The sequence below is a fragment of the Thermobia domestica genome, chromosome 14, assembly GCF_964235325.1.
Source record: "Thermobia domestica chromosome 14, izTheDome1.hap1.1, whole genome shotgun sequence".
NCBI classification, from domain to species: Eukaryota; Metazoa; Arthropoda; class Insecta; order Zygentoma; family Lepismatidae; genus Thermobia; species Thermobia domestica.
In genome coordinates this window covers 190,951,215-190,966,367 of record NC_137467.1, presented here as the reverse complement: position 1 = coordinate 190,966,367, position 15,153 = coordinate 190,951,215, and the positions used below count along the sequence as shown (strand labels likewise).

At 34.7% G+C, this 15,153-nt stretch overlaps 1 protein-coding gene across 1 annotated transcript in view; it reads right to left on the bottom strand.

Moving 5' to 3' along the window:
- Window positions 1-1,697: 1,697 nt before the first annotated feature.
- Window positions 1,698-15,153, bottom strand: part of LOC145670512 (uncharacterized) — a 56,278-nt gene continuing 42,822 nt past the window's right edge. Inside the window, exon 2 of the mRNA XM_081739263.1 lies at window positions 1,698-13,414. Within this exon, the coding sequence (XP_081595389.1) occupies window positions 11,758-13,414 (1,657 nt within the window). The 3' untranslated portion in view covers window positions 1,698-11,757. The remainder of the gene's footprint in view (window positions 13,415-15,153) is intronic.

Sequence of the window (15,153 nt, the reverse complement as noted above, 5' to 3'; positions counted from 1 at the left end):
GAAATCCTTCCGAGGGATAGATTCCATCTCCCCCTCCCCCAAGGACTAAAATAAATAAACACTAAGATTACTTGTTATTTTTGTACAAGGGACGCAATTAAAGTCCCAGTTCAGCACATTCACACATACTTTGAGCCTGGAAGAAAACCTGTTAGTATTGTCTCGAGGTTTCTCATGTGGTCTCACATACATAAAGTACAAGAGTGTAGAACATCATATGCCATCGTTAATGGAAATTTTTCCTGAAATTAGGAATTGGTATACGGATAAAATTAAAGGATGGAACATGTTTAGAGGACTTGCACGTGACATCCAACTATAGTTCTCAACAAATGTGTTACAGATAAAAATGTCTGTATTGATTCTACTTTCTGGTACTTACGTTTTATTTATTTATGTTCCTCAAATTCATTGGGAAGCAAGTAAAAACTGTGCCTGTGTGCGTGACAAACCGTAAATGTACCGTATAATTAAGGGATTTTTTAACTTTCTTAAAATAAAAACTACAATTTTAGTCCATCTCATATTTGCTAACAAAAGGAGGTAGCGGACCAAAGATAGCTGCTGTTTATTAAAGGTCGTTAACAGCAGGCGTTTCATTCAGTCAGAGGAAAAAAAAAGAATAATTGGAAGTTTCTATATTCGTTCGAACTGCAATATACTTCTTCCTATTATTTTAAGAACCATTTCCTTGCCATTTGTCTGCATCAGAAAGGAAACGCCAAAAATCACTAGAATATGCAGATTTATCCGAAGTAGCACTATTTCACTAGTTCAATAGCAAATCACTAAATCTAGTACGAAATTATTAAATGTGGCATCCCTGCTTTTGACCACATGTTCATAAACATTTTTTCATGTTTCGATGAGTAGATTCACCTCCCAAACGCTGTAAACAGTGCACGCGAACACCCTGTATATATATATATATATATATATATATATATATATATATATATATATATATATATATATATATATATATATTAGAGATCTGCAAGAGCCGAATGTTTCAGCCCGAACCTAATCCGGCTCGAATGTAGCTAGGCCCGACCCAGCCCAATGCAGGCTCTGAAGTTTTTGTCCGAAGCCTGGCCCGGCCCAAATTAATAGTGAAGCCAACTCGCCCACGCCCGGCCGGTCACTAGGGTGAACAATTAATTCTCTAGATAGAAAAAGTTGAGCCGCTAAGCAATACAAACTGTAAACGTTGCATTGGTTGTAATACCTTTCACTCCTCGTTAGTTTAATTGCAATTATCATTTAACTAAAGTCAATAATTATTAAAGAACTACAAATAATCGCCCGAACCCAGCCCTACTTGAAGCGCCCGCCCGCCCAAGCCCAGCCTGGGCTAAGGAAACAGCTGAGCTGGACCGCCTGAGCCAGACCCGTGCAGTGCACTAATATATATAGAGGAAAGTAGCCATATCCCGCACCCCAGTTTGTTTTTCAGTCGTATAATTGGCAGAATTAGAATTTGTCATTTTTAAGTATTCAATATAAAAAGTTAAACAAGTTTCTTATGTTCAGTTGGCAGTAGAAAATTGATAAGTCTAACGTGGTTGAAGCTATAAAGGTTTTTCTGAAACCTATCAAATTCATGAGTCTGAAAAAAGGTAGCCTAAATCAGCATCCTCGTATATTACTAGCAGTGAGTTACCTAAAAATTACCAAATAAACTGAAGAAAATTAAATATGACCAGATAATGACGTACCATGACTTTATTTCAGAAAATATAAACAATTTGACTGATAAAACATATAAATGTTGAAGAAATATAAACATTTTTATTTTCATTGTATGTATGCGCTTCTTGCGTAAACGTTCAATATAATTATGAAAACTATTCAATAAACAAACAAAAAGCACCAATCACAATCATCGGCAAACGTCACATATGTAATCGCCTTTGTCAGCTCCAATACATTCAACATGTGCCCAGTCTGAACACATGAGATGCATAACTCACATTTCATCATTGTCTGAACAGAACATACATGAATCGTCATTTTCTGGTGAAGCAGTGTATTCAATGAGAATTTCAAATGTTGAAAAGATAGCTGAATTCTGAGATACTGAGCTTTCTTTCATCACATTTCCTGCGATCTCACAGCAGTTATGGCCTCAGTCATATTTTCTTTTGGGCAATTATGATTATAGTGCGTGGTTTTCTTTCCGTTTCCCTAATTAAGGCAGCTTCTTTTCGGCGCTGCAACAATGAAAAACTTCCCCAGAACTCGAGCAACTCTATTTCATATACGACTATAGCCAATAAAGATTAGAAACTATAGGGTCTACTAATGACACATATGCCATTAAAGAGGGTGCCGGTTTAGGACTCCAAAGGGGGTGCCGGATTAGGGTTTCAGCACATGGCGGAAACAAACGTAATAGTTTCGCAATTAAAGCTTATAATGCATTACTAAACACGTATTTACTTACGTACTTTGTAGTTCCTTAATTAGCTACTATGATGAAAATTTTGCCTACCCATACTCCTTTATCGTGAAACTTCAGATTTCTGTGACACTACCAAAACTTGCAAGTCACTCAAATCACAATGCCTACTGATTCTTAGCCCCCAAACTTTGTAGGATGTAACTTCACCTTAGGTATAACAAGGAATATGTACTTTTATTGTAAGAGAAGCATATATTATGAGAATAATGTAAAAGTATTTCTTTGATATATAATAAAATACTATTAGCTAAAAGCACAAACTATATTTCATAAACATGATAGTAAACAGTTTCTATTCATTTTAATATCTGTTTTAACTTTTTTAATTAAACATTAGATAAAATATTCTGAAAATAATTCTAAAATATTGTATGAAAATATTTTATTTAACCCTAGGAAGTCCAAGGGAGGGGCTTCTCGAGCCCACTCGTTTGTATTTCTTGAAAAAAACCCCGTCGTAAGTCTTGATGAAAATATTGAGAATTTTATTTATTGTGTATTATTACTTCTTTGATAAATCCACATCATTAATGTGCATTTTTATTTAGTAATTTGTAAGTTAAAAATTATTTCAAAGTAGTGGGTTCATCGAACCCCCTCCTAGGTCTTCCATGTGACATATATTCTACAAGTATATTTTCTGAAAAACCCCGTCGTAAGTCTTGATGAAAATATTGAGAATTTTATTTATTGCGTATTATTACTTCTTTGATAAATCCACATCATTAATGTGCATTTTTATTTAGTAACTTGTAAGTTAAAAATTATCTCAAAGTAGTGGTTTCATCGAACCCCCTCATAGGTCTTCCATGTGACATAATTTCTACAAGTATATTTTCTGAAAACCTCCGTCGTAAGTCTTGATTAAAATATTGAAAATTTTATTTGTTGTCTATTATTACTTCTTTGATAAATCCACATCATTAATGTGCGTTAATATTTAGTAACTTGTAAATTAAAAATTATTTCTAAGTAGTGGGCTCATCGAACCCCCTCCTTGGACTTTCATGACATATTTTCAACAAATATATTTCCTGAACTTAGATTTTTTCGTTTGTATATAACAAGGATTATGTTCTTATGTTGGGAAATAACATATCAGCCACGAGTAAGTTCTGAACGCTTATTCTATATTCATTTCTTGTTAGATGGCACCATGTGAGTTATAGTATGTTATACTGTGGGTTCGAGGAACCCCTTTCCCCTTGGAACTACTTGAGACAAAAAAATTCTTGGACTTCCTACGGTAAAGTTACAGGAGAAGGTAACAAAAACATTTCCATACAAAATTAATAGATGTTTTAAAAATATTTCTGGAAAATATTTCTCATATTAGGAACGAATTTATTTTTAAAATATTCGAAACATTTTTAAAATTATATTTCATACGTTTTGTCGTAACAATAGAAAAGATTGCAAGTAACACGTTGGAAAACATTTGTAAAATCTATGGAATATATTCCCTATTGTGTTTTTTATATCATGTATGTAAAACATTTTCAGTATTACTTTGAAAACATTTTCTCTCTGAACATTGAAAACATATTGCATTACATTCAACACAATTGTAGAATTTGTGAAAATTTTCCTTAGATTATTTTTCTTCTAACGTTTTAAAAATATACTTATTGTACTACATAAAATGTTTTCCAAACATTTTTTACAAATTTTTCCGGTAAGTATTTGGGATATTTCTCAGATATAACAAGAAATATATTTTCTCCAGTAACGGAAGAGTATATTCTGAAAACAATGTAAAAATATTTCTATAATATATCAGAAAATGTTGTTCACTAAAACCAAAATATTTTCCAAAACATAACGGAAAACATTTTCTATTCATTTTTAATATGTTTGCTTTTCCCTCTTTTAGTTTTATATTCAAAATCCGATAAAATATTCTGGAAATAAGACTAAAATATTGTACGAAAATATTCAATTTAGGTTATAACAGAAGGTTACCAAAATACTTTTGTTAAAATTAAGTAACAATTTCAAAACATTTCTGAAAAATATTTCTTATATTACGAAAGAATTTATTTTTAAAATATTTTAAACGTTTTAGAAAATATATAACAAATAAAACACCAGAGCAGAGCAGAATGAAATATATTAAAAACTATACTTACAATGTGTTACAGTTTCAAGGACCTAACGTCCTCTTCATCAGACACAAACACTCTGTAAATGTAACACATTGTAAGTATAGTTTTTAATATATTTCATTCTGCTCTGGTCAGAACAGTGTTTTATTTGTTACTCTACTTATCCAGAGCCATGGAGTTTGTTCAAAAAATATATATTCAATATTTTTTTTTTTTTTTGTAAAAATAGAAAATATTGCATATAACCTATTAGAAAACACTTTTCAAATATATGGAATATATTTCCTTTCATTGTTTTCCATATCATATATTGAAAACATTTTTATTATCATTTCGAAAATATTTTCCTTATCAACAGTGAAAACATATTAGATTACATCCAATAAAATATTTCTAATACATTTTGTGAATATTTTCCTGGATATACTTTCCGACTAGCATTCTCAAAATGTACTTTCGGTAATTTCTAAAATGTTTTCTAAACATTTTTGGGGAAATATTTTCCAGAAATATTCGGAATACATTAGGGAAACCAGCATGGAAATCTCCAGAGGAAAACCTTTTGGAAACCAAGGAAAACATTTTCTTTTGTTTGAGAAAATATTCCTTGCTGTGTTGGCAGGTACGGATGCTGGCCAACAGTGACGTTCTGAGTATTAAGTATAGTGAATTTGTAATCAAATGCTCTAGAAAGACATATGAAGTGTCGGTAGAGCACGACAGATGAAGCAGGGAGATACACACGTGTGGAAACACTTAACGAAAGATGCCCAGAAATGCACTCGTACTCGTTAAACGTGAGTTCAAAGCGTCGGAAATGTAAGGATTAGCGTCAAGAACATGAAAGCCATTGCCAATTCACCAATAATATTCCCTCAAACCGATGCAATATGATGTGAACAGTTGCATACCAATAGGGATGCTACAAATAAGGCCAAGTTGAAATTATGCAAGGGGACTCACTGAGAAACTGGGTAAACTACATGAATGTCACTAGTGGGCTCGCATGACCGATATTGAAATGTGGCCAATATGTGTGTTGATACAGACATGGGCTATCTATGTGTTTAGTCATTTCCATTGTGAACCCAGTAGTAATGTAACGGCTAGAGTTCTGTGTTTGACAACGCAACGTTGATATATCAAGCTGGAAATGCAGTGAAATACCGTTATTTTTTGTTGGTACATTACACACTCTTTCTATAATTTACAATGCTAAACACAGATGGCAACGTCATTTCTGGGAAACAATGCTGGACAACGTCATTTCAAGAAGGAGAAGTGTGCCAAATCAGGTGCCCCATATTTTGTTTTCGTTTTGTGTGGTGATTGTACAGACGAATGCTGGTCCAAAGTGCAGTGAACAGAAAACCACGTTTAAAATATACTACCAAAATATACAAAGCATTAAAAACAAACTTACGGATAGTGCTATTAATATTAGTTAGTTGCTGGAATATGACTGGTTAGTGGTGAGTGAATTATAGATGAAAGATTCGGAAAAGAACAGTGAAATGCCTTTTTACAATCAATTCTCTATATAGAAGAACGACCGCAAGACCAGAGAGGGCGGAGCGTTAGTGCAAAATTACAAAGATGGAGCAGCAGAGGCAGAATGATCTCGTACATGAGCGTGAAATCATTTGAGCGCGGGCAAGTCTGTGCAAGAACACAAACTCCAACCGGTGTTTCTGCAGACCACATAGAAATAGTCATCGAAATATACTTGAAACATGCCATGAATCACTTTCAAATAACGTCACAAGGTAAGAAAGTTGCTCATTTTGGTGACTGTAACCTGAGACAACGGGCAGAGTGTTAGTGTGAACTACAAAGATGGAGCAGCAGAGGCAGAATGATCTCGTACATGAGCGTGAAATCATTTGAGCCCGGGCAAGTCTGTGCAAGAACACAAACTTCAACCGGTGTTTCTGCAGATCACATAAAAACAGTCATCGAAGTTTACTTGAAACTTTCAAATAACGTCACAAGGTAAGAAAGTTGTTCATTTTGGTGACTATAACTTGGGATAAGAATGGATCGACAGTAAACATGTGATAGCATCAGAGACAAATGAGACCCGTTCGTCGACTATTCCATTGAGGGACTCGATTTGGGATAGTACAATATGCATAAAGCGCGTAAAAATATCAGCTTTGAGTATGTCCTCTGTACTTTTTCGACAAAATCTATCATCTCATATAAAAAGTTACATCTCTTAGACCACGAGTCTCTAGAAGTGATCTACCGCGTACCCTCTCATACTCAATCCCCAAAAGCCAGCAATCCAACTAAAAAGGAAAGGTTCTATCTGAATGGGGGAAGGAACTTGCGGTGAAATTTGTAAAGTTCTATAGATCTTACCGTGGACACTTTTACTAGAAAGAACAATGTACGAGGCACTGGATTCCTTTGCCGATTTTCATAAAACAGTAAAAGATTTTGCACTGTTCATAAATTAAAAATTATGAAATTTCCGATATGGCACGTCAAAGAAGCTCGAGACACATTCCGAAATAAGAAAAAGACTTGCGATGTGTATTTCCAAATGAATATATATTGAGATATATATTTTTTTTTAATATAAGACATCACACGAAAAAGCTATTGAGCTGTAAATACCTATTATATTTTAAAAATTCAGACATCAGCATCAACAACACTAAACCATAATGGTTTCTTATCAGATCTAGGTCTAAACTTCTAGCACACATCCTCTAATGTAAAATGCTGTATTAAGTGCAAAAGATGAGGAGAGAACAAAATTTTAATGAATAGTTTTTTAACAAATTCTAAAAAGCACAATGAACGTACCTCTCTTTTTAATTCGTTACCTCATTTATCTATTTATCTATATCAGTCCTACGGAGGATCAGTTACTCTTATTTTCCCTCCGGCCGCAGAGAGCCTCTCCCGCGGACAATAGAAGCTAGACCTTTCTTAGTTCGACAGCATCTATTACTTCTTTTACACTTTCGCTCATTTTTAATAAATGTTTCAGGGAAAGCTGTTTTCCCTCTTCTTGGAAAACAGCCCGCGTCTCCCATTTATAAATCTGGATTGAAAAATCACATGTATCCTAAAGCAACATCTTGCTTCTCTCACACACCTAGATCGTCTGCTCTGAAAATTATCAAAGACAGAGTTTTCAAATTCACCTCTCCCTATCTTAACACAGCTCAACATGGTTTCATGTCTATAGCTTTTGCCTCACTAACATATTTAATCACGCTGTACATAGTGTTTCCAACAATGCAAAACTTGGCGCAATCTATTTCGGTTTATCTAGTGCCTTCAATTCCATTAACCATTCTTATCTAACTTACAAAATTCCCAATACATTCTGTATTCATGGGCCACTTATATCATTGGTGAATAGCTACTTGAAGGTCGCACTAGAGTCGTCTTGGTAAGATCGATTTCTAACTCTAACATCCGGAGAAGCACACGGAAGCGTAATTCAAACACTCGTATTGATATTGGACATGAATGACTCGACTAGATGCTACAACTCAAATTTTAAGAGAATGGTCTTATTTCCAGAAGACTGCAAAATCTTCAGAGAAGTATACACAATAGTGGACCCCGAGCTGCTTTAAAGCGACATTGATAATATTTCTTCCGGGTGTAACACATGGCTTCTAAAAGTTCATCCCGATAAGAGTAAATGCGTAACATTAGCCGTAAAGAAATATATTTACATACTTCATACAACATAAACGATTTAGCTATCTCAAGAATCAATACTCATAAGGATCTCAGAGTTACTTTTGACCCAACACTAACATTTACAGAACATGCAAACACTTTCACTAAGCATTCAATGCGTCTTCTAACACCTCTGAACACATTAACATAATTACGGAACATCTCATACTTAGCAACTTTCTACAGAGCAATACTCTTACAAAAAATTTCATATTATTCGTCTATCTGGAAATTGGTAGCTCCTACGAACTTATTTATTATTTATTTATTTATTTATTTATTTATTTATGACTTCTTTTACGTGGCAAAATTAAGGCTCTGCAGCCTTCTCCGAGCACTTAACCACGTGCATACATTATGTATTTTTTTTTAAAAAAAGCACCAATATATAGAAAATATTAACAATTACAATAAGAAAAGTACTGAACCACATAAAAAAAGAATATACTACTTAAAATAAAAAATGGTTAAACACTTCAAAAACAAAAATTGAAAATAATATACAATAGAGGAAACAAAAATAACATGGAGAAAACCTAAATTGCATATTGCCTATAGCGGTAAAAGAAGTATGAATATATAAGCTGTACAAATTAGCATAGGTTACCTATTGGTTATGTGTTCATATGTGGGTTATTAATAGTCTGGTAAAACGAAGATGCCTCATGTGCTACCAGTATCCTTATCTTTACTTAAGAGAAGGGAATTTACAGATTTTTTAAATTTGGCAACTGTGGAAACGTTGTGTATTAATTGAGGTAAACTGTTCCAGAGGCGTGTAGTACTTACTGTGAAGGATTTTGAGTATGAATCAGAATTGTGACTGGGTAAGGAGAGCAAGAAATTATTTTGTGAGCTTGTGCTTCTAGTATGAAATTCAGATAAATATAAAAATCTACGGGCTAGATACGATGGTTCTGACGTAGTCAGTATTTTGTACAATAGGGTAAGATTATGTAAATTTCTTCTTCCAGCTACCGTCAGCCATGACAGTGTTTTATAAAAAGATGTGAGATGTTCCCTGTAAGTATATTGGAAATAAATCTAATGCAGGCATTTTGGACTCTTTGCAAGCGCTTAGATTGATTTTCTGTTAGATCAGAATAGACTGAGTCGCAATGACCGGTCAAGATGTGGGAACACCAGTACCTTGACAAGTTTGATCTTCAAAGATATTGGTAAGAAATTTCTTAGTCGATTTAACGTATGCAGGGCACCAAATGCTCTCTTACAAACTCCATTTATTTGATCTGACCAGGAGAGATGTTGATTTAGTATGACTCTCAAATTTTTGACAGTTGTAGAGAATGGAATAACAGTATTGGACAATTTTATATTTGGGAGCTGATAGATATTAATAGAAGAAAGAATTCTTGGGGAGCCAATTAAGATGCACTGCAATTTTGTTGCATTTAATTTTAACCCATGAGCCGTAGGCCAGTCACTGATTTTGTTTAACTCGGTATTTATTTTCTCAATCGCATTATTAATATCTTGTTGGGGAAAAGAAGCATATAACTGAAAATCATCAGCGTAAATGTGGTATTTAGAATATGTGAGAATTTTAGGGAGATCATTAATGTAAAGGGCAAAGAGAAGGGGACCTAGTACGCTACCCTGCGGCACTCCACTGTTGATACAATGCCATGTCGATATGTGATCCTGATTGATCACTACTCTTTGTTTACGTTCGTGAAGGTAAGAATGAAACCATTTAACCACTGGTTCAGAAAAATTAAACACTAATGATAATTTCTGAAGTAATATGTCAAAATCAATCGTTTGAAATGCCTTACTATAGTCAAGTAGAGTAAGGAGCGTCAGTTTTCTGTTATCAATAGCCCATCTTATATCCTCCGTTACGTTTACTAGTGCAGTGCATGTGCTGTGATTACTTCGAAAACCAGATTGAACTTATATCGCATTAAATTTGTTCCAAGTTTAATGCTTGCAATTGTACGAATTAGTTTGCCTCACTCAAGTGCGATGACAAAACGCAAATTATTACGAACACTAAATATTCAACTCTCTAAAACTCGTCATAAAATCGTTGACCTCAAATATCTGTATCACTTACATATGGTAACCTCTGGTCCGAAACGCTAATCTCAAAATTTCACTTCCAAATTCTCTTCAGAGATACATGTAGCACATTCTTTTTTCATATAATACGTCATAGACATTCAATACTTCAACTTTCTTGGTTCAACAGGTTTCCTAAACTATAAAGCGAAATCCTGCATACACCCATACACTTCTTTAATTTTGAAGGAGCATATAACTCTGCACTACGACGTAATTTTAGTCGATAAACATTAGTCAGCTACTGTGAATAATTCTTATTAATCACATATTATTATTATTGTTATAGCTACTATGATTACTATTACTATTATTAGTGCATTATGCTATCATCTCTAAAATTTGTGAACTTCGACAAAATATCATGCAACACTCTTAGCACGTAGAAAGTTTGTCATCCGTGTTTTAACTTTTGTCTTAAGGAACGTGATATATACGAATTTTGTCGCACACATTGAACAAGTAAGATAAGGAATAATATGTCTCTCCGAGACTAAACGTAAACTAAATCATTCTTCATAATTTTCACACGTACAATCCCTCACATCTGTATTAATAAACCTGTTGCCAAATATGAACTCTAATGAAATCCACTCTACCCATTTAGAACGCTTTAGTTTCTTCATTCCTATAATACTTTTCATTGTGTATTTTATAATGTTCTTTGCAAAATGTATGTTTCGTATTCATCTTCTTTTCACGTGAAGCTTGCTGTATGTAAGATTTTTATCTGTCAGTTAAATGTCTTGGAGAATTTGAACGTAGAGCAAATATTTTTCCGCACTCAACGCATGTGTCAAAATTTTCACTTATGTATATTAAAATTTGTGTCACCAAATTTGATGCGAAACGAATTTCTAGTACGAAAAAATTTTACATCTGTGTAGTTATATGTCTTCCCATCCTTGAAAGCTAACTAAATTCTTTCCTGCACTCTCGGCTCCTATGAGAAATTTCAACTGTGTGTATCAAGATATTTAGCCGAACTTGAAACTAGACTAAACCGCTTTCCAACTTCATTGCACTTGTGAGGTTTTTGTGCTATGTAAATTAATTTGTTTCCCCAAAGCTGAAAGTACCGGAAACTCCTCTTCACACTACTGACGTTTGTGACGTTTTTGCACTGTGTGGATAAAGCTGTGTTTTGCCAAAGGCGAACGCTCACTAAACCCTTTTCAGCACTCGTGACATGTGTGAACTCTTTCACCTATGTGAAATAACAAGGTGAACTTTGTGAAATAACAAGGTGTTTGACAAGTGTGAACTTTGACGAAATCCCTCACTACAGTCTTGGCACATATGACGCTTCTCGCCTGTGTGAATTAACACGTTTAACCAAACTTGAACGTACATTAAACACCTTCTTATACTCTTTGAATGTGTGACTTTTTTTTCTCCTCAGTGGGTTAACATGTATCTTGCCAAACCAGAACGTAGAGTAAAACCCCTTCCACACTCTTCGCAAATATGTTTTTTGTTTCCCTTGTGGATTAAGATATGTTTAGCCAGACTTGAACGTCGAGTATATTCCTTTCCACACTCTTCACATTTGTAAGGTTTTTCACTTGTGTGAACTACCATGTGACATGTCAAGTGTGAACGTTGACGAAATCCCTTACCACACTCTTGGCATGTAAAAGGCTTCTCGCCTGTGTGGATTAACATGTGTCTAACCAAACTTAAACATTCATTAAATCCCTTTAAACACTCTTTACATGTGTGACTCTTTTCCCCTGTGTGGATTGACAAATGTGTAGTCAGAGTTGAACGTGTATTAAATCCCTTACCACAGTCTGCGCACGTGTAAGGTTTTTCCCCTGTATGGATTAAACTGTGTCTTGCCAAGCTTGAACGTTCAATAAAGCCCTTTCCGCATTCCACGCATGTGTTTGGTTTTTCTCCTGAGTGAATTAGTTTGTGACTTGACAAGTGCGAACGTTCACTAAATCTCTTTCCACGCTCTTTGCAACTGTGAGGTTTTTCAACTTTGTGGATTACCATGTGTTTAGCCAAAACTGAACGTGATCTAAATCCCTTTCCACACGTTTCGCATGTGTGACTTCTTTCTCCTGTGTGGATTAACATGTGTGTAGTCAGACTTGAACGTGCACTGAATCCCTTTCCACACTCTACGCATGTGTGAGGTTTTTCACCTGTGTGAATTAAGATGTGCTTTGACAAGTTCCAACGTTGACTAAATCTCCTTCCACAGTCTTTGCAACTGTAAGGTTTTTCAACTTCGTGTATTAACATGTGTTTAGCCAAATTTGAACGTACCCAAAATCTTTTTCCACATTTTTCGCAGTTATGAATCTTTTCTCCTGTGTGAATTAACGAGTGTGTAATCAGATTTGAACGTACAGCAAATTCCTTTCCACACTCTTGACATCTGTGAGGTTTTACTCCTGTGTGGGTTAACATGTGTCTTGCCAAGCAGGAACGTTCTGAAAATGCCTTACCACAATGTTCGCACGTGTGAAACTTTTCACCACTGTGTATCCTCATATGCCTTACCAGGTTTGAACGATTACCAAATCCTTTTCCGCACAGGCATGTGTAAGGTTTTTTTCCTTTGTGGATTAAGATGTGATTTGACAAATGCAAACTTCGACTAAATCTCTTTCCGCATTCTTGGCATGTGTGAGGCTTTTCTTCTGTGCGGATTAACGGGTGTTTAGCCAAATTTGAACAGTCACAAAATCCCTTTCCACCCTCTTTGTGTGTGTGGGATTTTTCTCCTTTTCGGATGTGCAAAGCCAAACTTGAACGTACCCTATATCCCACACCACACTGTTCGTACCGGTGGGATTTCTCAGCTGTATGTATGAACTTATGACTTGATGAAGTTAAACTTTGAGTATTGCGTTTATCATTCTTTCGGTACGTATGACGCTTCTCATTTTTATGAGTTACCATATTACTTGATAAACGTGACAGAATAATTCCTTTGCCGAACTGCTTCGTACTATCAGATTTCTCATCTGAATGAGAAATGGCTTCCTTTAATATAATACGCGTATTCGCTTCTCTTTGAAGATCATATTTGTTGTAGCGCCTGTAACAAGTTTAATAAAAAGGAAACGTGAATTGAGTTAATTAATAAGTAACAACCAAAAATGAAAAAATGAAATGAAATCTTTAAGTTTTACGTCCCACAGTTATGCCGGTTAAGCTAAAGGAGACGGTGATGATGAGAGTTGACTGAAATGGCGGAATGAAGAAAGTGGGAGGAAACGGGAGAACCTCAAGAAAACCCATGAGCGCGGTGTTTGTCCACCACAAAGTTCACTTGGTGGGGGCTGGGATGGAACCCGGGACCCCAAGCACCAGAGATGAACGCTCTACCACTGAGCCACCCCAACTAAAAATAAAATCATTCGTTATATTTCAAGATAAAATTATATTTATGTTTGTTCTTTTACATGAAATATTGTAGAAATATGGATCCGAGAACGGTCGAGGTGTTTCCATATCTATCTATTCTCGAAAAAAAAAAGTGTAATTTTCTTTACTATATCCAACTGTGCAATTATTTATATATACGATATTAGAGTTCAGTACATGTGAACGTATATATATATCTTGTGCTATGGAATAAATATTTCATTATTATCAGTGAAAATAGAGATTCTTTAACACTAAAATATTGATATATCATTAATTTTTGTGTCACAAAACTCAACAATCTTGTTGCAATTGCCGCTACAAAAAAATGATGTTGACAAAGAAACAAAGGAAAGGTATAATACTGCACAAAATGTGTGATTTGAATCAGTACACCAATCTCTAGGTGTTTCTAAAATAGTCTGATACTTTGAGATACTAAACTGTAATACGTAATACAATCTTTGCGTCTATTGATATATAGCTACGCGGTTACATCTGATACATACTTAAGCCCTCTTATTAAGTACATACTTTTGAGAGGCGGCGAGTATCTAATTTCTTGTAATTTTTATCTGTTTATTTGAAATACGTGACATTATAAGTCCACGTTAACGTAATGTGGACAAGCAGTAGTAACTTCGTCACCATTAGGCTATAGCTACTGCTATTGTACGTTTGTGCTCAAAACATATAAACTTCTGATAACCTGGTGTAATTCCATTCGGAGAAAATAATTCTATACTCGGTTTGGAAACATGCTATTACTTTTATTTCAAACAATGCCCGCAAGTCTTATCAGCATCGTGAAACACTTTAGTCATTATTGTTTTTTAGACTAAAAGTTAAAATGCGTTTAAAGATAAATGCTACACGATGAATAGAAAAAATGCAAGAAATGTTATATGCATCACATTACACAAGAATGGTTATCATAAGGACGGGAAGAAAATTAAATTTTTACGTGAAAAATTAAATTTTGACGGGTCTTTCTCTTTAGATATTGGACAGTTTCACATTAGGTTTTTTACTTTTGAAAAACTGACGCGAGCATCAATGTTTTGGCGAATACAACATTCAAGAGAGAGAAGGTGAACAATCTGCATATCGCCCTATAAGAACCAGAGGAAAGTAACTCCATTTTCGTAGGCTTACAAGCCAGAAGACAAAAATATTGTTTTCTTAGAAAGATGTGAATTTAATACGATGGTAATTGAACTATATTACAACAGACGATAGACAAGAAGAACAGATGGCGTTACGTTCTGTTTACACCAAGGGGGATTTCAAAATTGTCCAAACATGAAGAAAATGAAAACCGCATATTTGAAGTTACGTTCCTTTGGTTTTCATGAGACAATAATATATCTCAGTGAACAAACTCGACATCTAGCTAATGTGGCATTAGCC